At 48.6% G+C, this 20,971-nt stretch overlaps 1 protein-coding gene across 11 annotated transcripts in view; it reads left to right on the forward strand.

Annotated features, from left to right (window-relative positions):
* The window catches only part of ZMYND8 (zinc finger MYND-type containing 8), a 92,842-nt gene extending 73,295 nt beyond the window's left edge, over positions 1–19,547 (forward strand). For 4 of the 11 annotated variants that reach the window (XM_028498393.2, XM_028498390.2, XM_028498391.2 and 1 more), the window contains exons 15-21: positions 4,761–4,841; positions 6,690–6,768; positions 8,577–8,816; positions 10,748–10,905; positions 12,055–12,121; positions 15,982–16,065; positions 17,949–19,547. In XM_028498393.2, the coding sequence (XP_028354194.1) occupies positions 4,761–4,841; positions 6,690–6,768; positions 8,577–8,816; positions 10,748–10,905; positions 12,055–12,121; positions 15,982–16,065; positions 17,949–18,088 (849 nt within the window). In that variant the 3' untranslated portion in view covers positions 18,089–19,547. The other 7 variants (XM_028498392.2, XM_028498397.2, XM_028498395.2 and 4 more) reach the window with 3 other exon arrangements.
* Positions 19,548–20,971: the final 1,424 nt, after the last annotated feature.

The raw sequence follows: 20,971 nt of genomic DNA on the forward strand, positions 1-20,971 counted from the left end.
TCACTATTCTGAATTCTTTTTCTGGAAGGTTGCCTATCTCCACTTCGTTTGGTTGTTTTTCTGTGGTTTTATCTTGTTCCTTCATCTGGTACGTGGCCCTCTGCCTTTTCATCTGTCTGTCTTTCTGTGAATGTGGCTTTTGTTCCACAGGTTGCAGGATTGTAGTTCTTCTTGCTTCTGCTGTCTGCCCTCTGGTGGATGAGGCTATCTAAGAGGCTTGTGCAAGGTTCCTGATGGGAGGGACTGGTGGTGGGTAGAGCTGGCTCTTGCTCTGGTGGGCAGAGCTCAGTAAAACTTTAATCCACTTGTCTACTGATGGCTGGGGCTGGGTTCCCTCCCTGTTGGTTGTTTGGCCTGAGGCGACCCAACACTGGAGCCTACCGGGCTCTTTGGTGGGGCTAATGGTGGAGTCTGGGAGGACTCACGCCATGGAGTACTTACCAGAACTTCTGCTGCCAGTGTCCTTGTCCTCACGGTGAGACACAGCCACCCCCTGCCTCTGCAGGAGACCCTCCAGTACTAGCAGGTAGGTCTGGTTCAGTCTCCCCTGGGGTCACTGCTCCTTCCCCTGGGTCCCGATGCGCACACTACTTGGTTGTGCCCTCCAAGAGTGGAGTCTGTTTCCCCTAGTCCTGCTGAAGTCCTGCAATCAAATCCCGCCAGCCTTCAAAGTCTGATTCTCTAGGAATTCCTCCTCCCGTTGCAGGACCCCCAGGTTGGGAAGCCAGACGTGGGGCTCAGAACCTTCACTCCAGTGGGTTGACTTCTGTGGTATAAGTGTTCTCCAGTTTGTGAGTCACCCACCCAGAAGTTATGGGATTTGATTTTATTGTGATAGCGCCCCTCCTACCGTCTCAGTGCGGCCACTCCTTTGTCTTTGGATGTGGGCTATCTGTTTTGGTGAGTTCCAGTGTCTTCCTATCCTCAGTAACTCTTAATAGTAGCTAATGATGATAATCTAGGAGTATTTAGTAAATTACTATGTAGGCAATAATAATACTTGACTCTTTAGTAATGAGTAAATTACTGATTAGTTACCAGTGGGTAAACTATTCAAGTTGATGGAATGGGTGACAAGAGTTGAGGATAGTTGTTTCTAGACTTCTTGAAGTCTCATGATAGGAGTTGCTTTATTATTGAGTGTGAAAGGTAGAATCTTTTTTTTTAGTTCTAGATGGTGAGAGTGGTATATATAATTTTCTACTCATGAATTTCTGTTGCTCATTTTCTTTTTATTCTATCTGGGTGTGTTATCTGTTCCTACATAACAAATCACTACCAAACTTAGCAACTTAAAACCACACACATTTATCTCACAGTTTCTGTGGGTGTTGAGTCCAGGCTCGGCTGGGCTGGGTCCCCTGCTTCAGGACCTCTGGCAGGCTGCCTCCAAGGTGTCTGCTAGGGTTGGGATTTCATCTGAAGATGTGACTGGGGAAGGATCCACTTCCAAGCTCACTTAGGTGGTTGTGGGCAGGATTCACTCCCTTGAGGGCTCTTGGACTGGGAACCTCAGTTTCCGGCTGGCCGTTGGCTGGAGTCTGCCCTCAGTCCCTTTCCCCGTGGCCTGCCCAGCATGGCAGCTTGCTTCATGACAGCAAGGGGTAGAGAAAGCCTGCTAGCAAGATGGAAGTCACAGTCTTATGTAGGTGATCACAGAAGTGACGGACTATTACCTCTGCCATATTCCGTGGGTTAGAAGCAGGTCACTAGGCCAGCCCGTGCTTGGAGGGGATTACACAAGGGCACAAAGCCCAGAGGGCTGAGGTCACGGGGAGCCTTCTCGGAGTGTCTGTCACACCAGGTAGGATGATACTAGCAGTAGCCAGTGTCTGCATGGCATTTACTCTGGCCCAGACACTGTCCCAAGCTCACGTTTTATATGTTACTTACTCAGTCTTTATGACAGATTGATGAGGCAGGTACTGTTAGCACACCTATTTTATAGATGAGAAGACTGAGACCTGGCGAGGTCACACAGCTTGTCCAGGGTCACATCATCAGTGAATGTCCAAGCTGGCATTGGATGGTAGCCGCCAGGACCTAGCGAGTGTGCTCTTAACCTGGCTTTGAGCTGACTTGTGAATTCACACCAAGCCTGCTGAGCACAGCTGTCCAGTGTCCACAAATTGAGTGTTCTTACATGTGGCTTTTTCAAGCAGCTCTGCTTCTTGTGGGTAACTTTGTCTCTTATTTAGTATTTCTGCCCCCTTTTGAATAAAACACAAGAATTGTTGTGGAGTCCCCGAGTTTCAGAACAGGAGGGATTCAAGTATTAGTTACTTGTTGCCATCTTCAAGGTTTTGAACTAGTATTGACTTAGTATTTTTATTTAAATTGACTTAACTAGTTGAAATAAAATTAAGTCTAACCTCACCAGATCCTGTTCTTTGTCAAGGCTTGAAGCTTAAGTCCATCTTCCTTTTGTTAAAAAGAGAGATTATGATGAAAGTGTTAAAGACATAATGGCACCAAACGGAGCCTTTCTTCCTAACGTGATCTGTTGTAGGATTGCAAGAAAATTGAAACGGGGTAATTTTTAAAATTACTGACTTAAGAAAATGTCTGGTGTTGCCCAAATGGCTCCTTGTTCTGCCTGCAATTGATTTGCCTTTTTGTATCACCTTCCATTGATTTGGTCCAAGTTGTCTATTTACAGAAGAGAAAACTGAGGCTGCTTTGTGGCTCTGGCTAGTGGTTCGCGGCAAACCGGTGTTCTCAGCTTCTGCAGCCATTTCTGTTCCATCTCCTACTGTCGCCCCCTTCACTCTTAGAGCGAAATTGAAGAATGAACTTTTTGACAGACGTTTTCTTTGCAGCTAAGAAAATGAACACAGTGACATAGTTTTGTAGCTGATGAACTTTCTTGTGTCTGAGGTGACCCAGAGTTGAAGACCCAGATTTGTGTGTTTTGGCAGAAGGGCTCTTTGTTGGCTTCTTTGCTATATTTGGAAGTAAGAATGAAGGTCAGTCCGCAAATTCATGATTTCTTTAAAATGGAATGTAACTATGGCATTAGTAAAGTATTGAATTTCATCCACTTTCTGAAGTTTTCTTGTAAAGCGATTTTGTTTTAATATTTTAAATGGATGTGGGTAAGGAGGCCCATACAGAGTGACTGACCTTAAAGCACAAAGTGTTTTTGCTGGCATTGTCCTCCTGTGGCACCTGCAACAAGCTGGGGGCGGAAATCTCAACAGATACTTTATTCATTTTCCTCCCATTTTGGGGTGAATTGGGGGTTACTCTTTTGGGGGTTGGGAGCAGTTTTGCAATTACATGTTCCCGTGAATTCATTTTTCTGTGGAAATGAGACAAACAGGTATTTCTTTAGGAACCACACTGAATTGTGGTTCAGTACCTGCCCACTCCTCAGCAGGTACTGAACCACAGTCTTCTTGTGGTTTTCTCATTTCATCCTTGTGCATATCCTACAAGGGGGGCACTGTTATTATCCTTGCTTTATACATGAGGAAACCGAGGCTCAGAGTTGTGGATGAGAAGATGTAATGGTGGGAACAGATCTCGGGCATCAGATGTGAAGGTGCTGTTTGTCCTGCCTTTTTACTGAACTGGAACAAACTGCAAAGCACAGGGGATCCTCGGCAGCGGCCAGGCCAGATCTGAGACCTGGTTTCGTCTCCTGTCCCCTCCTCTTCCTCCTGTGATGTGGGAGGTCAGTGGACAAGTGGGAGATAGAAGAGAAACCCACCCTGCAAACACATTCCGTCAGCGGCCACCTGGGTGCCTGCTGCGTGGACGTGAGCTGTTGCCACAGACTTGCTGATGCCTTCAGGGGTCAAATAGTTAAAGAAAAGGAAGATGGGAAACAAACTGGAAAGGCAGTGGATGCCCCAACCAAAAGCATTAAAATAGTAAACCAGCTAGATCTACCCAGTGGACCGTATTATTCACCCCTAAAAAGGAATACAGCACAGACAAATCTTGAAAACTTTCTGCTAAGTCAAAGGCAGTCACAAAGGACCAAATATTGTGTGAGTCCACGTATATGAAGTAAGCTAGATTCGATCTAGAGACAAGAAAGCAGATTTGTGGTTATCAGAGGCTGGGGGGGTGATGGGGTTATTGGGGGGGTGAAGGCTCAGGGGGAGCAGAGTTTCTTTTTGGGGTAATGAAGAGGCTCTGAAATTGATTGTGGTCATGGATGTACAACACCGAATGGACTAAAAGCCATTAAATTGTACATAGTAAATGGGTGAATTGTATGGTATATGAATATCTCAGTAAAATGATAGTTTTTTTAAGGAGAAACAATTTTAAAAAACCAACAGCAACAAAACGATCTCTCCCTCGAGCCCACTGTGCTGGCCAAATCATCTTGGGGCCAAATTCAGTCTCCCCACTTTAACCTGTGGCTATAAATTAACTTTATGGCTATGAACTGGTCCCATGATATGGGACAGGGAACTTGTGGATGATTCCTACCCTGCCTGGTTCATACCAGGCTCTCAACCTTGGCACTAGGGACATCTGGGGCTGGATAACTTTGTTTTAGGGGCTGTTCTGAGCACGTTAGGGTGTTTTGAGCATCCTTGGCTTCCACCTCCTCGATGCCATCAGCACCCTTCTCCCCCTCTCCCGCCAGCCATGACAACCAAGAATGCTAAGTGTCCCTGGATGGAAAAAATCACCCCCAGCGGAGAAACCACTGCTTTATGCAGATAAATTTTAGATGTATGTCATCTAGGAAAAGCCTCAGGGATGCGATCACCTGAATCATTTCGGTTTTTATCTTTCAGATGATGGATGCAATAAAAGGCACAATGACGGAAATATATAACGACCTTTCTAAAAACACTACTGGAAGCACAATAGCCGAGGTCAGAGATGACACATTCATTCCCTATTTGCTAAGGGTGTTTTCTGGGCTGCTGTAGGGGCACCATGAAGAAGCTTCTCTGGAAATCCCTCTCGGGTCCTGTCTCTGGTCACCAGGCTCGCTCTCCTGATGGGGGTTGGTGGTGAGGGTATTTCTTCACTTTGCTAGGAAGCTGGTGCTCTGGAGACACACCCTGCTCTGTGCAGTCACTTCACTTCTACTCAAACAGCCAAAACCAGAGCTTGAGTTATTATCCCACTGGTGAGACTGGACAGTAGTGTTTTTGACCCCCTGTAAAATGGGATCCTTCATCTTCTCCCAAAGTTTGGACGTTTTTATACAAGTGATCCTTGTTGTCCAGGAATGTGTATCCCCAGCCTCCTTAATTTAGGTGATTGTTTAGAGAAGAGTGTGGTTAAAACTTGGAGATGTCCACTTAGGAAGTGACCATTTATTAAAAAAAAAAAAAAAAAAAAAGCCTCCCTGAATTTCCCTCCTAGGCTAATTCCCTGCAAGCCCCGTGCAAACAGGTCATCGCAGGAAATGACAATGGCAGGACTTCTAGAGGTCATTGGAAGTCATGATGGAAAACTGGGGGGAGTCACATGCAGAGCCATTGACCTGTGAGGACCTGGCAGGGTGAGGCCGGCACCCAGACGAAGAGGAAAAAAATCTCCAGGAAGGTGTCCCTATAGGCCCTCAACAGAGAACTGCATGAATGTAAAGGTTTCAGGGAGGTCCCAAAAGAAATGGTGGATCTCCTTGGGTGTTTTTGCTGATGTGTGACCCTCTTTATGATTGTGCTGGGACGTCAAACAAGAAGGGGAAATGTTGTCTTAGAAAAACCACCCCACCCTCTCCCCCACCTGCTACCATACTTCATTCCTTTTTGTGCATTTTAACTGGCGTGGAGTTGAAAGTATGGATCCGTAATGTCTTACCTGAAACCTTGGGTCCAGATATGTGCCAGAATTTTCCAGATCTTAATGAGGTAATATGCAGCCCCCTCCCACAATTAGATCCAGTGTTTTCTGCAGTGAAACAGTCCAGTTGTTCCCACTGTGTTTGATAAATCAGGATTTCTCAACTTGACGCTACTGACATTTGTGCCAGATGATTCGCCGTGGTGAGGGCCGTCCTGTCCATCTGGGACGTTTAGCAGTATCCCTGGCCTCTACCCCCCGGGATGCCAGAAACAACCTATAATGTCTCCAGGCACTGCAGTGTCATGGAGGGAGGGAGGGGGGCAAAAATCATCCCAGTTGAGAACCATTGTGATTTTTCAGCGCTGTCAACAGCCTTGTATCGGTTCACATTGGGTTTACCTTCTCCTCCCTCCAAATGAATTTGGCCCCAGATTTACTCCTACCCCCCAAAATTACCCTATGGTTTCCAGAAATGTTAAGCTTTGGACTTTCAAGAGAATGATCATGCACCCCCCTGCCCAAAATCTTAGGTAAGAGATACAATAAAGCTTGTTTTTATTTGTTTTTGTTTCATTTTTTTAGAGCAAAATCCTCATCAGACCTGTGACATACTATTTATTATGAAAACCTGGTCTTCTTTTCTTTGAGCCACTTAAAGCCACTTTAAGTGGCTTTTCCTAGAGCATTTCTTGGAAAAGACAGCTGACTCATATTTGGCTTTTTGAAGCAGAAGTTCTCCCGAATTTGGGTTAACCCACTGGCGCCCGCCTCTCTGACTGCAGCTGTGGGGAGGCCAGCACAGGCTGCCCGCTCTTTGCCTCAGCACATGACGTTAACCCTGTAGTGAGAGCTGGAGCTTCCGAGCCCTGTTGGTAAAAGGCACCCAGATGCACTTTGTAAAAAGTCTTTCTCTCTCCTTTCAGATTCGCAGGCTGAGGATTGAGATAGAGAAGCTCCAGTGGCTGCACCAGCAGGAGCTCTCGGAAATGAAACACAACTTGGGTAAGTCCTGCTGACTTGGTCTGCACTGAGGAAGGTTCTGGATGTGAGCTTCTTGGCACCTCAGGCGTTCGACCCAGATGTGAATTGTATCAGAAGTAGGGCAGGGGGATATGCACCACTGGTGGGGAGACCACAGCATCCTGGGGAGTCTGACCTGGAGAAACCAGATATGAAGGCTGGAGCTGGAGGGAGCCCTCCTTTCCTCTTTTCAAAATACCAACATCAGCAACAAAGTCATCACAACAGCCTTGGTAGCAGCTCCTGCTTATGAGCTCTGACTTTGTTCCAGCAACCGGCTGAAGTTTTCATGAATCAGATAATTTTCACAGAGACCCTTCTGATAAAAAGTGGTATTTCCAGCAGAAACTGAGGCACAGACACGTGCAGAGTCACACAGCTGTAGTTCACGTCTGGGCGCCGGGGCTCCAGACTTTCCTCCTCGTAACCACTGAACGTCCGGCATCTTAAAGTCTTGTGATGCTTCCTATGTGCCCCACGTCATGGAGAGGGCGTTGGTCCATGGATTATAGATAGATTGATGTTTCGCTTACCGCTCTGTGGGGATATTGTAAAAGGGTCTCCCCCAAAAGGCAGAGCAGTTTCTTTCAGACCCTTGAGTAGTATCAGCCTTAAGAGTCAGAACGCTGGCAACCGGGAGGTTCTGTTAGGGAGGCAGACCCAGGGGTACCCCACCTGGTTGCAGGTGATACTTGTTTAAATCACGCAAACTCCAGTCCTTCGGAAGCCTACCAGGAAAGCCCCGCCCCCGCCCTGCTCCTTCCCTTCTTGCAGGAGGGAAGTTTATTGGAATGTTGTCACTTCTTCCTGTTTTTCTTGTAAAGTCAAGGAATCTATTTTTATGCAGAATCGTTTCATTTAAAAATAGTGGCCACACATTTGAAAAAATACATGTGGGCTGGACAGAGCTTGTCATGGTTGGTGGGCTCCCAGCTGAAGGCAGCTGGGAGTGTTGGAAATGTTGTGTCTGGATACAAGTGCTTTTTATCTTTACCAGGGGTTAATTTTCTTTATTGGTGTTCTTTTGGAGGGTGTTTTTTTAAATTTCAGGAAGAGGATTTTAAGGAATCGAGGAACCATTTATTTTTCTTTTTTTCCAGCGTGCAAGTTGCACTTGTTGTCTGATGTAAAATTGAGAGAAATCTCAGTAGCATGAGCAGTTTGATAGTTGTTTTATTAGCCTAAGGATCAGTCACGATGCCCTGTCTGGTAGATTAGAGCCACACACCAAGAAGACAGCATGTCCAAGTTGTAGCCCCAGCTGTGCCCTTATTAGCTCTGTGCCTCAGTTTCCTCATCTGTGAAAGGAATATTATAGTAATGCTTACCTCACAGGATTAGTAGTAGAAAAGGATTAAAGGAGTTCATGTTTATAAAATGCTTACAACAGTGCCTACAGAAAGTAGGTGCTATGTAAGTATTTGATAGAAAAAAAGGCTTATACTAATGATAAAATTCAAAGTGAGTTTAGTGCACATCGTTTCAAGGGTTTATCTGAGGGCCTCCTGCAGAGTCCCCATGGGGCCTCCTTATCTGCATCCTTGGCACCTGACGTTCATTATCACAAGCAGCTCTGTTGGTCAGCGTGATGGATGCCCGTCTTACAGAGGTAGACACTGGGGCTCGGGGAGGCTGGGTGACTCACACAGCCAGGGCATCTCCAAGCCAGGATCCACACCCGAGTCTGTTGGAATGCACATTCTGACCCGGTGTGAATGACCCCACGGCCTGGGCCGGGGGACGGGTGATGAAGCTGGCATCCGCTCCTCTTCCCCGCCCCCCGCCGGCAGAGCTGACCATGGCTGAGATGCGGCAGAGCCTGGAGCAGGAGCGGGACCGGCTCATCGCCGAGGTGAAGAAGCAGCTGGAGCTGGAGAAGCAGCAGGCGGTGGACGAGACCAAGAAGAAGCAGTGGTGCGCCAACTGCAAGAAGGAGGCCATCTTCTACTGCTGCTGGAACACCAGCTACTGCGACTACCCCTGCCAGCAGGCCCACTGGCCTGAGCACATGAAGTCCTGCACCCAGTCAGGTAGGCCCCGGGGGCACCTCCTGGCCCAGGCGGCGGAAGGCGGGCTCTTGGCTCCCCCGGACCACAGGGCCCTCGTCATGCTCGCTCACCACCTGTGCGACTCTTACACACGGGAGAGCAGCACACAGACATGGAGCCGAGACTCCAGACACAGGTGTTTCGAACCTCTGGCCTCCTCGGCCACCGTGTTGTTCGCCACAGTGCAGGGCTTGTGATGATCACTTTAGTTTCATGTGAGCTGCCGTGGTTGGTTCTCCGCCGGGGGCAGTTTTTATCTCTGTCCCCTCTCCAAAGACACTGGCAATGACCGCAGACGTTTGTGGTTGTCATAACGGGGGTGCCGCTGGCATCGAGAGAGCAGGGGCCAGGGATGCACAGGACAGCCCCCTGCAACGGAGCCCGGAGCCCATCCTGGACTCATAGCCTTAAATAAGGGACGCCAGTGCTCATGTGAAGGAAAAAGTGTTGGTTTGGAACTAATCGGTCTTTGAAATCTCTTTCTATAAATTTATTTATTTATTTTATTTTTGGCTGCGTTGGGTCTTCGTTGCTGCGCGCGGGCTTTCTCTAGTTGCGGTGAGCGGGGGCTGCTCTTCATTGCAGTGCGAGGGCTGCTTATTGCGGTGGCTTCTCTTGTTGCGGAGCATGGGCTCTGGGCGTGCGGGCTTCAGTAGCTGTGGCTCGCAGGCTTCAGTAGTTGTGGCTCGCGGGCTCTAGAGCGCAGGCTCAGTAGTTGTGGCGCACGGGCTTAGCTGCTCCGCGGCATGTGGGATCTTCCCGGACCAGGGCTCGAACCCGTGTCCCCTGCATTGGCAGGCGGATTCTTAACCACTGTGCCACCAGGGAAGTCCCCTGAAATCTCTTTCTAATACAGAGCAAGCAGATCCCAGGCTAGGAGACTCCAGCAGGAAGCACTGTCTAGTTAGAATTTATTAATAATACTTATTAGTGATTATTTTACAGTTAGCATTTATTTATGGCTAATATTAGATTTCTATGCTTAGAAATTAAAGTCTCCATTTCAAATAATTTATTTAAATACAAATAACAGGGCTTCTCTGGTGGCACAGTGGTTAAGAATCCGCCTGCCCATGCAGGGGACACGGGTTTGAGCCCTGGTCCGGGAAGATCTCACGTGCCGCGGAGCAGCTGGGCCCGTGCGCCACAACTACTGAGCCTGCGCTCTAGAGCCTGTGAGCCCACAGCTGCTGGGACCCGCGCGCCTGGAGCCCGTGTTCTGCAACGAGAGAGGCCACTGCAACGAGAAGCCCGCGCACCGCAACGAGGAGTAGCCCCCGCTCGCCGCAACTAGAGAAAAGCCCGCGCGCGGCAGTGAAGAAAGACCCAATGCACCCCAAAATAAATAAAATAAATAAATAAAATACAAGTAACATAAATAATATGATAAGGGAGTATATCTACGGATTGGCACGTTTTTCAAAGGTGATACATGAATGACCCAAGTTTGAGAAGCTCTGGAGCAGGGGTTGGTAAGCTTTTTTTTATGAAGGTCTAGAGAGTAAATATTTCAGGATTTGTGGCCTGGGTGGTCTGTCAGAAGCGCTCAACTCTGCTGTTATCAGGTAAAACATGGGGTGAAAACTGGTCTAAAATTAGAAATGATGAAATGAGTAATTGGAACAGCAGTTTACAGGGTGTTTGTTTCATGAACATCCTTTTCTCTCCAGAATGATTTAATAGAACTTGAATCACAGACTCTTAGAAACGAACATATTTTCATGCACAGTCTGGAATTCCTGCGTCTGGAAAGCTTTGGTCCAGCCACCCTGGGCCTGTGCTTGTGCCCTGAGTGGGCCTGGGTGGCACCTGCGTCTCTTACAGGTGTTGGTTTGCACAGAACGGGGTTCCCCGTGGGCCTGGGAGCCACCACGCTCAGCTTATACTTGGCTTCTGTCCCCTTTTGCCCTCAGCTACCGCGCCTCAGCAGGAAGCAGATGCCGAGGTGAACACGGAAACACTAAACAAGTCAAACCAGGGGACCTCCTCCAACACACAGGCAGCCCCCCCGGAAACCAGCAGCTCGAAAGAGAAGGAGACGCCAGCCGAGAAAAGCAAGGACAGTGGCTCGGTGAGTCTCCATCCCACATGCCTTTGGGCCACGCAGAGTCTCAGACCCACCCCCGTGCCCGCCACCCCGGCGAGTACTGTGCTGTAGGGAGGTTTGTCTGTCTTCAGGCTGCAGATGGGGGTGACAGTCTTAGCAGGGCTCCTTTTCACAAGGTGCGTGTTTAGGGCAGCGTTGTCCACAAAACCTTCTGAGGTGATGGGAATGTTTTGTATCTGCTCTGCCCAGTATGGGAGCCACTAGCCGCATGTAGCTGTTGAGCAGTTGAACTGTGGCTAGTGTCACTGAGGACCTGGATTTTAAATTTTATTGAATTATAATTAATTTAAATACAGGTAGTCACAGGAGGCTGGTGGCTGCAGGCTTGGACACACAGGTTCCACCTCCTACTTGCCCAGTGTGTGGTATATGTAATTGCACGCAAACATTATTTTAGGTGGCACCTTGATCATTTTTTACATTTGTAGTCATTATGTATTTATTTCATGTCTATTAGGAAAAAAGCAAGTCATCCCAGCAGTTAAAACCCTTTGATTTCATTGATATTATTGCCTAGTAAGAGGGTAAGGTGAAATAAAAGAGAGCTGATATAATTTGATGTAATATGCAGTCAGCCCTCCGTATCCGTGGATTTCTCATCCTTGGATGCAACCAACCGAAATTCCATCCATGTTTGGTTGAATCCATGGATTCGAAATCCTCGGATACAGAGGGTCCACTGTATTCACCGTACTAGGCCTTTTTTTGTGTATAAGGAGCTGGAGCATCCCCAGATTTTGGTATCCTTGGGGACTCCTGGAACCATCCCACTTCGGGTACTGAGGGACAGCTGTGCTTCCTTTTGGGATGTGGCAGAAATCTGGGGTGGGCGTTAGGTCAGAGCGGGGAGCTGAGGGACCCGTGTTCTTGAAGCCGCGGCTCTAGAGTTGAGTGAGGAGCCCCCAGTGCTGTGCTTTGCGGAGGTAGAGCAGAAAAGGGCGCAGGTGCAGGGCCCCCCGTCTGACCTGGCCTCCCCCGTCTGAGCTCACCAGGCAGAGGGCACGAGGGTGCTGTAGGGGCCGTGACGAGCGCCCCCATGGATCCCTGGGCTTCCCTGGGGGGCTGCATCGGCCCCAGTGCCTTGCCTCCATCTGTCTCTTTTTGCATTTCTAGACCCTCGACCTTTCTGGCTCCAGGGAGACGCCCTCCTCCATTCTCTTAGGCTCCAACCAAGGCTCTGGTATGTTGCCCCCTGGTGGGCGAATGGTGCTCTCACGGTCCACACGGGCAGAGGGGAGCCATGTACTCAGGGAGAAGCTGAAGGGTGTAGGGCCGTGATTTTCAAACTGTGGGTCCTTAGGGATCCTTGGGGGTGCCCTGGGCGGGCCCAGCGGGGGTGAAGGAGTGGCGGGGCAAGGTGGCTTTCAGGCACTTCTCCAAACGGATCAGGATTTACCTGTACTTGTTTGATTTCTTGGGGTTCCACATCAAAGACATAGGGTTCCGTTGCTGACCTGGGGTGGTGTAGAAGACGCATTTGGGTTGGGCAGTTCTTCTGCCCTCAGAGAAATGACCACAGGAAATGAAACTGTGAAACTATCCCTGAGGTCCCAACGCCCGCATTTAGTGGATGAGGGTACTTGAGCATTCAGAGGAAAAAAGAAAATTTTTAGGTAGATGATCTTTCTGTAAAACTCTTTCTACTTGAGGGATAACCTGGTAGGCCGTTTTGGGGGATTATCTGACACTGACTTTTGGTTTTCCCCTTCTGTGCAGTTTGAGCTGTCCTCTTTTCTAGCCCAAAGGGTCTTTCCCCTGCACCCTCCTAAACCGGCTTGAGGGCATTCCCGAAGGGTTCAAAGAAGGTGTCTTCAGTGAGGACAGTTCTGCTTAATTCAAGGTCCTTCAGCTCTAGGATCTTTCTCTCTGCCGGGTCATTCTCTTCAGCTGAAAACCAAACATTTTCTTTTAGTGCATAGAGGAAGAAGGGATGTCCTTTGTTAGGGTGGCTGGAATATGTTTCCTGAAGGGCTGGAAAGTGGGATTCAGGTTCAGGGTGCACCAGGGGGAGTGGCACCAGCTGACTTCACGAACTTGGCGTTAAATACGATTGAACCACCTGTTGAAAATCTCACTTCTCACTCCCCCTTCAGTCCTCTGGTTACATCTCTGAGAACACGTTCAGTTTGGTGCTAAGGTATCTTCTTCATCCCTTTGATATCTTCTTCTTCTTTTTTTTTTTTTTTAATATCTGTCTTTTTAACTTCAGCAGCATGGCACCCACCTAGAATTTTCTACTACAATTTGGTTTTCATTATGTTGGTTTGTAGAGTTGTCTTCTATGTATGGCAGGTATTATTGCTTTCCTGCTTTTGGTGATGATATAAGAGTTTCTGTTTGACTTAAGTTGAACATGAGTTTAAAGTAAAAGCATGAACTGAGCGGACGTGTCAAAATTGCAAAGGTGGAGTGAGAAGGGCTCAAGTTGGAAATACTGCTGCAGACGGGGTGCTGTTGAGGTTTTGGAGCAGCAAAGTGGTGCACATGGTGCAATCCATGTGGGAAGATTAACGGGCCTTGGGAAGATTAGTGACGCCCTGGGAGTGTGGAATCTGTTGGGACAGGGAAGCTTGCGTGCAGGAAGGCAGTTGGGAGACGCGTCGTACCCCAGTTCCGAGGTGGATGAGATGTTACCTAGCCCAGGGGTTGGCAGACTTTCTGTAAAGGACCAGAGAGTAAATATTTTAAGCTTCGAGGGCCACACAGTTTCTGTCAGAACTGCTCGACTGCCGTTGTCGGATGAAAGCAGCCACAGATGACAGACAGAGAGATGGGTGGGCCTGTGCTCCTGTGAACCTGTATTTGGAAACACAGGCACTGGCCTGGATTTGGCCTACGGGCCGTTGCTGGCTGACCTCCCCCTCCTCCTCGACCTGAAGCACCCTGGTATCCGATGGGGGTAGAAAGGGAAGTTGGAGAGAGGAAGCCAGGAGCCTGGAAGACGCTGGTGACTTGGCGCCGGGGGTGGGGAGCGGGGAGAAGATCATCCCGAGGAGGCTAATGATGAGATGGGGGGGGGCAGGGAGGGAGGGAAAGGTCCCACATTGTCAGCAGCTGGAGGAAAAAGCATTTTTCAGGCAGTGCTGCCGTGTTATCTTGGGAGTGTGGGCCGAAGGGAACCAAGCGGGAGGTCACTGGAGGCCAGGTCAGGACAGCAAGCTCAGGACTTCTCACTTTCCCCTATTTACTCACCAAAGCACCCGGGTTCTGCTTGGCGTCAGAGCAGACAGACTGGCTCGTTTTCTGATTCCTCTTACGTCTAATGGTTTCTGCTAGCGCCCACTGCTTGCTGATAGTGTAGATGGAACCTTGTTGGAGGAACGTGGGCTTTACAAAGGTTTACAAACACTGAGGTTTCTGGGCTCTTTATAGTCTTCTGGAACTAGGCTGGTTAAATGAGGGTCTAGTCGGGAGGGAGGGAGGCAGGTTTAGTAGCGGGTAGGAGCTTCCTCGGCGTGGGCGTGGGCCTTTCCTGTTCACTTGTCTCTTCATTTTAAGATTGTAAAGCAATGCACGCATATCCAGTTGACCCTTGAACAACACGGGTTTGAACTGCACGGGTCCACGTATACATGGGTTTTTTTCCCATCGTCAGTACGGTTCTACACGATCTGTGGTTCGTTGAATCCGTGGATTTGGATATGGAGGGCCGACCATGAGACTTAAGTGTCCGTGGAATTTAGTATCTGTGGTGGGTCGTGGAACCAATCCCCTGTACCATCCCTGACACCAAGGGATGACTCTATTTAGAAAAAATAAAACTGTACTGGGAAAAACAGTTCCTAGTCCCACTCTCCATGGCTGTCTTTGGGTACACCTGGCACTTAACCTCCTTATTTGTAAATAATGTAAATAACGTGTTTCCCCATACTTCTATTTCTGGACTTTATCTAGACGTTGCTTGTTGACTTCTGGCTTTAAAAGATGAGAATTGGGGTCTTCTATCACCTCTCTACTCGCCCTCCTCCCAAACTACTTAGGTCACTGTTTGATGTGCCTATAGGTTACCTTGGTCAAGTAAAAACACTTACTCTTTAGTCTTGTTCTATCAGCTGGGGACAGTATCTCTTGCCCCCTCTCTTGGTGCGTATTATCTCCCTCACCTCTCCTACCCCGTCATATCCAGACTTGCCATGCCCACTTTGACTCTCCCGTCACCAAGGTGGAGAACATGTGCATCTCCTGTAACTTCAGTTGGGTCTTCTCACTTCCGGCTGTTGGCTGAGCCTAAAAAATTGACATACGCTATTCTGTGTTTCCATCATTCTGATCGTGCCATGTGTTGCAGATGTGTACTGTGATTACATTTCTACCTTTGTATATAGCCTTACTTTTCCCTGGAGTTTGTTTTTTTTTTTTTTTTTAATGTTTGCTTTATCATACCTTCAATGATTTCCCCCAAATTCTTCACTATGACAGTTATGTTATTGAGACACTTTTCCTATCACACATTTTCGACTCTTTCCATCTCAGATATTATTTGTTGGTGTCCTTCCGTTATGGCTGAGGAGTGGCCCACTGATATCTCATCTGTAGCCTCTTCCTCGATCCTTCTCACCACGTGCACCTCCGTCGCCCTCTCTTCCCTGTTCTGTCATCAGCCTTGGCAGTAGATGAGTGATTACTTGCCCTGAAAAATCTGGATTCCTTGGGTGGAGCTTTCCACCTAAATTATGGTGCTGGTGCCTCCCCTTGCCCTGGCTGAATTAAGCTCTTGGCAGAGCTAGTGGTTCCTAGAATTTTGCTTTCAAAATTCTGCTGATTTATGGCTTTACGTAGTTGCTTTTATGTCATTGTATGCCATATTTCCCACCTGTAATGCCGTGCTGTGTCCCGTGATCCTGTTCATGGTTTAATATGCATTTTTAAAAGCCTTAGTCTCCTGTGAATGCATTAAGTTGGAAAATGGGGACATCAACAAGGCAGCCACCCAGCGCTGAGACCAGTAGCCTGTTGCTGAGCAGAGTAGCGCGAGGCCTTGGGGTTGTGCGGATTTGAGCCCTCTGCCAGACTCTGAGGCTGCCTGTGCTATCTCTTCAGTTAGCAACAGGTGTGACAAGCAACCTGCCTCTGTCCCAACCAGCACAGACCACCAGCCGCACCCCAGCTACCCAGCCCAGAAGTGTAAGTATGACCCCGCCTCTCGGAAGCTGCCGGGGAACTTTTCCTGGCTCGCGGAAGGCTCGTTTTGTGTGTGTCTGTGTGTGTGTGTTTCTTTGTGGGCGTGTCTTCTCCTGTTCTCCTGAGTGATGGGTCTTGCTTTGCCTTGTTTCTTCTTAGCTTTGCCTCTGGTGGCCATCGGAAACCGCAGTAGGAAAAGAGTTTTTTTTTTTGGCCACGCCGCTCAGCTTGGGGGATCTTAGCTCCCGGACCAGGGATCGAACCCACATCCTCGGCAGTGAAAGCGTGGAGTCCTAAGCCCCGGACTGTCAGGGAAGTCCCCGGTCTGGCTTCTTAAAGGGGCCTTGTCCTCACTCTTTTCATAAAGGGTCCTAGACTAAGACCCATTGTCCTCTGCAGTGATGGGTCGAATCAACCACTGCCCCGTGTCCGGTCCGTGGGAGGAGTCAGGCTCTGCAGTTACTCAGGTGGCCAGCCTCGCTCTGGGATGCAGCTTCTGTGCTGAGCTCAGCCCTGCTCCCGTTTCTTCTAAGTGGCCCAGCTGGTCTCCGCCTTCAGCAGAGCCGGGGAGACTCAGTGTGACTTGATTGCATTGTTGTAGGATTTTCTCCTTGTGATATATCAGCTGTATCACTGACCTTCCAGAGAACTAACGGTGTAGGCATCACGAGTAGGGAAGAACGCTTAAGAAGAGGTGGATTCAGGATCCATAAGACAGCTCCACCCTGGCGCCACCCCCTCCCCGCCCCCTCCCCCCTGCCCACCACAATACTGCCCCCTTTTGGTCACAGATGCAAGTGACTAAGAAGAGTTCTCTCCTGAATGAATATGTTACTTGGAAGATCCTTTGATCATTCTCTTCACTACTTATCTTGCAGAAACAGACCTCAGGACCACATACATGCCTGCCGTATCACCAGAAAGGTCACCCCCTAGGCGATGATACGGTCCCTTGCTCCCTCACTCCAGTTCTGTCTCTAAGCTTGACAGCCAACTTCTCTCAATCAAATATTATCACCCCACCTCAAGAAGTTAAAAAAGAAAGTTTTGTCCCAGTCTGTCTGAACTGGGTAAATGATCTAAGATATGATGGGGTCTTAGTGACGTGCTGGGGGGTCTCTTAGAGTCAGCCATCCTGCTGAGCCTGCAGGCTGGGGCCGTCTCACAGTTGGACAGACACCTCACTTGGCTCTTCCTTCAGTGTCCTTGTACCTTACAGCCACGATGTAGCTCCTTGTGGCACACGTGTCCTTGAAGCTCCCGTAGGTCTTACTCTGGTTCTTGCATCCTTCGGTGACCCTTAAGCTTGTCCTTACTGGGAGCCAGTGGGTCTTCACCATTAAGCCCAGCTGGGCTTAACGATTCTGGTTCTCACTCCTCTGCTTCGGGTGGTTTGGTTATAAGTCTGTTTTTCAAGTTGCCTATAAACTGATTAAAGAAACTCCATTAACAGAAGTAAGTAGATCGAGTGCCAAATTTCAGTGCCTTTTTTAGTGGCCAAGGTAGGACACAAGGGCATGGGGTGCTTGGTGTCTGGTCATGTAGGAGGGGTGCCTGGTCCCAGGTACCACACAAGAAGTGCCTTCCTCGATAACTTAGTCCCTGTCCCCACTCATCCTTATTCTCTCTGAGCATGATTCCCTCCTGTTTTTCCAATCAGCTCTTGTTAAATCCTAAAAAAATAAGTTCTGCCCGTGTACGCCACAGACCCACAAATTCAGGGCAGTACATGGTGGCAGGATTTTGACTATCTGTGTTGTGTGGAGTCGGGCGGGGAAGGGGTACCAGGGAGCAGGTGCAGATCACATAGAGGGATGATTCCGATTCACTGGAAGTGGGCAGGGATGCTAAAAACCTGCCTTCCGGTTGACTTCCCTCTAACCCAGACCATTCCCGGAGCAGTAAATCCAGTTGCTGGAGCGGCAGCGATGAGAAACGGGGGTCGGCACGCTCTGAGCACACCGCCAGCACCAGTTCGAAGAGCCTCATCCCAAAAGAGTCTCGGCTGGACACCTTCTGGGACTAGGGACACGTTGGGGCACAAGTCACCCATCCCATGGAGGAAAAAAAAACCAGACACCAGGAAAACCGGAAACAGCAAAGAAATGTGAGACAGGAGAATCGCCACCCTCAGACTGGAGGATGCCAACCATTCAGACTTGGCCTTTGCACCTGGCACGGAGGGCAGCCCACACTACGTCACGTCCAGCATTAGCCTTGACAGAGGACTGTTCCACCCGCAGGAAACCTATGCTTTAGATGTAAATAATGTACAATTTGTGGATGTCATTGAGCCTAGAGTACCTTCCCCTTTTTATATTTGTATTGACTTTAACTTATAAAAAAAAAGAGAGAGAGAGAAAAACAATTAAAAAAAAAAAAGAAACACACCCAACAACAAAAAGAATGTTTGGATGTTGGAGAAGGGATGGTCAGCCAGCCCACCTGTCACGGTGGTATGGAGAGCACGTGGGGATCACCGTGGCACACAGGTCCTCATCCTGGGATGCCCAGGGGAAAGTGAGCCGTTTCCATTCGTATGTCTGTACACAGCACGTTGGGATCAGGAATTTCCGGCACAGATGCGGTGCTGTCGTGGGCACATCACATCCAACCATTGGCCCCTTTCAAATGCTGTGTTATCATGTTTTAAAAGGCAAGCTCTCTGGACCGGAAGGACATGTGGAGGAGCTCGTTTATTTTATGTGATTTCTATGATGACTCTACTCCTATAAAAGGGAAAAAGAAAAACAACCAACGTCCTTGTTTACAGAATATCAACTAGAAACAAGCCCTGCTCAGCTCAGTTGCAGAAGGGAAGAACTTAGAAAGCGTTCAAGTCAGAAGCTCTGAAACAAAGAGAGATCTTTTCTTTGCTTTGTGGTTCCTTTAAAGACACTCACACCCACTTGGTAAGAGACAGGCCGTGCTTTGCGGAAGTGAGAAGTCAAAGGCAAGACGCACGCGGAGGACATTTCAGTCTGGGATGAAGCATGTATGTATTATTTATATGATGGAATTTTACGTTTTTATGTCAGCATGAAACAAAGGCAGTGTGAGAGGACGCAGGACACCGCCGTGCTGTCTGTTACACTACGTATGCTGTAGTACCATTTTGTATGTTGTGTAAAACAAGAAGCATTGAACAAAGCAAAAAGGTGATGTATGTATATGAGAAAAATTAATTGTACGATATCATTCCAGTACCTTCTGTTGTACATTTTAGTCTTGTTTCCTTTCTCTTCATTGTTGATAAGAGGATGCGAACTGTACAGTTTCCAGCTAGTTACCCATATTAGAGAAGAAATAAAAAGAGTATTAGAAGAAAACAGGAGAGAAAGAACATTTGTGAATTGCAGTTGTCAAAAAAAAAAAAATAGCCTAGCTGGCCTTATTTGTGAAGCATAATTGCTTTTAGCATATGGAAGTATTTTTTCACATTTTCTTTGTATAAAATTTGTATTAAACTTAAATATCTTTTTTGATGATGGTGTTTCTTTGTGACTGAGCCAGTGGACTCACACGGTATGCTCTTTTGGGTTCCCCCACCCCCCAATTTTTTCAGATTCTTCACCTTTTTTTAATTAAACTGTTTTGGAAAAATGGCTTGGTCGTCCTCGATGCAGTTTTCCATTTGGTCAGGATGGCCGTGTCACGTTTGCCCGATCAAACACAGGAGACGGGGCCACGAGAGGTTAGGAGCAATATCTGCATGGGTGGCGGGCACATTATAAATAAGGGCCTCTAGTGGGTGCTTTCCTGGGAAGTCCAGTTCCTGGGAATTTACTGACAGAGATGGGGCCTTGGCTCTGCTCAGGCCCACCCTGGTCATTTCATCTTCATGTGTCACAGAATTACTTTGATTTTTTTTTTCCAACCCTTTAAACATGTAAACACTTCTCAGCTCAAAGCTGGACAAAAGCAGGGCCTGGACTGGATTTGGCCCGCAGGCCATCACCGACTGGTGCTGTGAAAGGAACAAAATGGGACTGGTTTAGAGAGGACCTTACAAGAGCTTCTTTGTTCCTCTTTGCGGGTGTGGGAACCTGTCGTGTGGAAGGAGACAGCCTGTGTCACAGCCCCCAGTCGATGGCTATTCAGCGTGTCTGCAGACACTGGCCATGGCAAACAGACCTGCAGGTCCCTCGTGTGCGAGTCATGAGCTATGTGAGGGGCCCCATGGGAGTCAACCCAAGCAGCTGCATCCGGGGCTTGGTGAGTGGCCAGGTAAGAGGGGAAGGGCTTGGAGGTTCCAGACAGGGCAGCGGGGCCTTCTCCCCTCTGACTTTAGTCTGGGTGGAGTGTTTTCAGGGCCCAGTGGCTCTGAGTCTAGGAATGAGGAGGAGGAGGAGGACACCATGCTCTCTGCCGTGGTCCGTGCTGCTTCCTCTCGGCGATGGCCAGGCACAGGGCAGGATGGGGCTGGCACAGCCAGCCTGGTGGGTCTAGGGGTTACTTTTAACGCAGTTGGGTACTATCGCCGCCTGGTGGCCTCCGTGCAGAACTGCAGTCCCCAGAGCCGGAATTGGACCAAGGGGGACTGGTGGAGGTTCATTCTGGCAACAGCTCTGTCCTGGGCATCTGTGTGAGCCAAGCACTGGGGACACAGCCTCTGGCCTCATCCATCTGACATTCTCACTGGGAAGCAGTCAGATATGCATATGATAGAATCCTAGGTAGAGTAGACTCACTGAAGATAAATAGGGTACAGAGGGGAGGTAGATGGTACTGATTGGGGATGGCCTCTCGAAGGAGCTGCCCTTTGAGCTGAAATGTAAACGTGGTGGGGACTGAGCATGATGTCTAGGGCAGCGATTTATTAACACTGGCTGAATGTTAGAAGTGCCTGGGAAGATTTGTTTATTTATTTTTGAAATATTTATTTGGCTGCGTCGGGTCTTAGTTGCTG

This window comes from Physeter macrocephalus, chromosome 14 (assembly GCF_002837175.3).
Source record: "Physeter macrocephalus isolate SW-GA chromosome 14, ASM283717v5, whole genome shotgun sequence".
Classification (NCBI taxonomy): Eukaryota; Metazoa; Chordata; class Mammalia; order Artiodactyla; family Physeteridae; genus Physeter; species Physeter macrocephalus.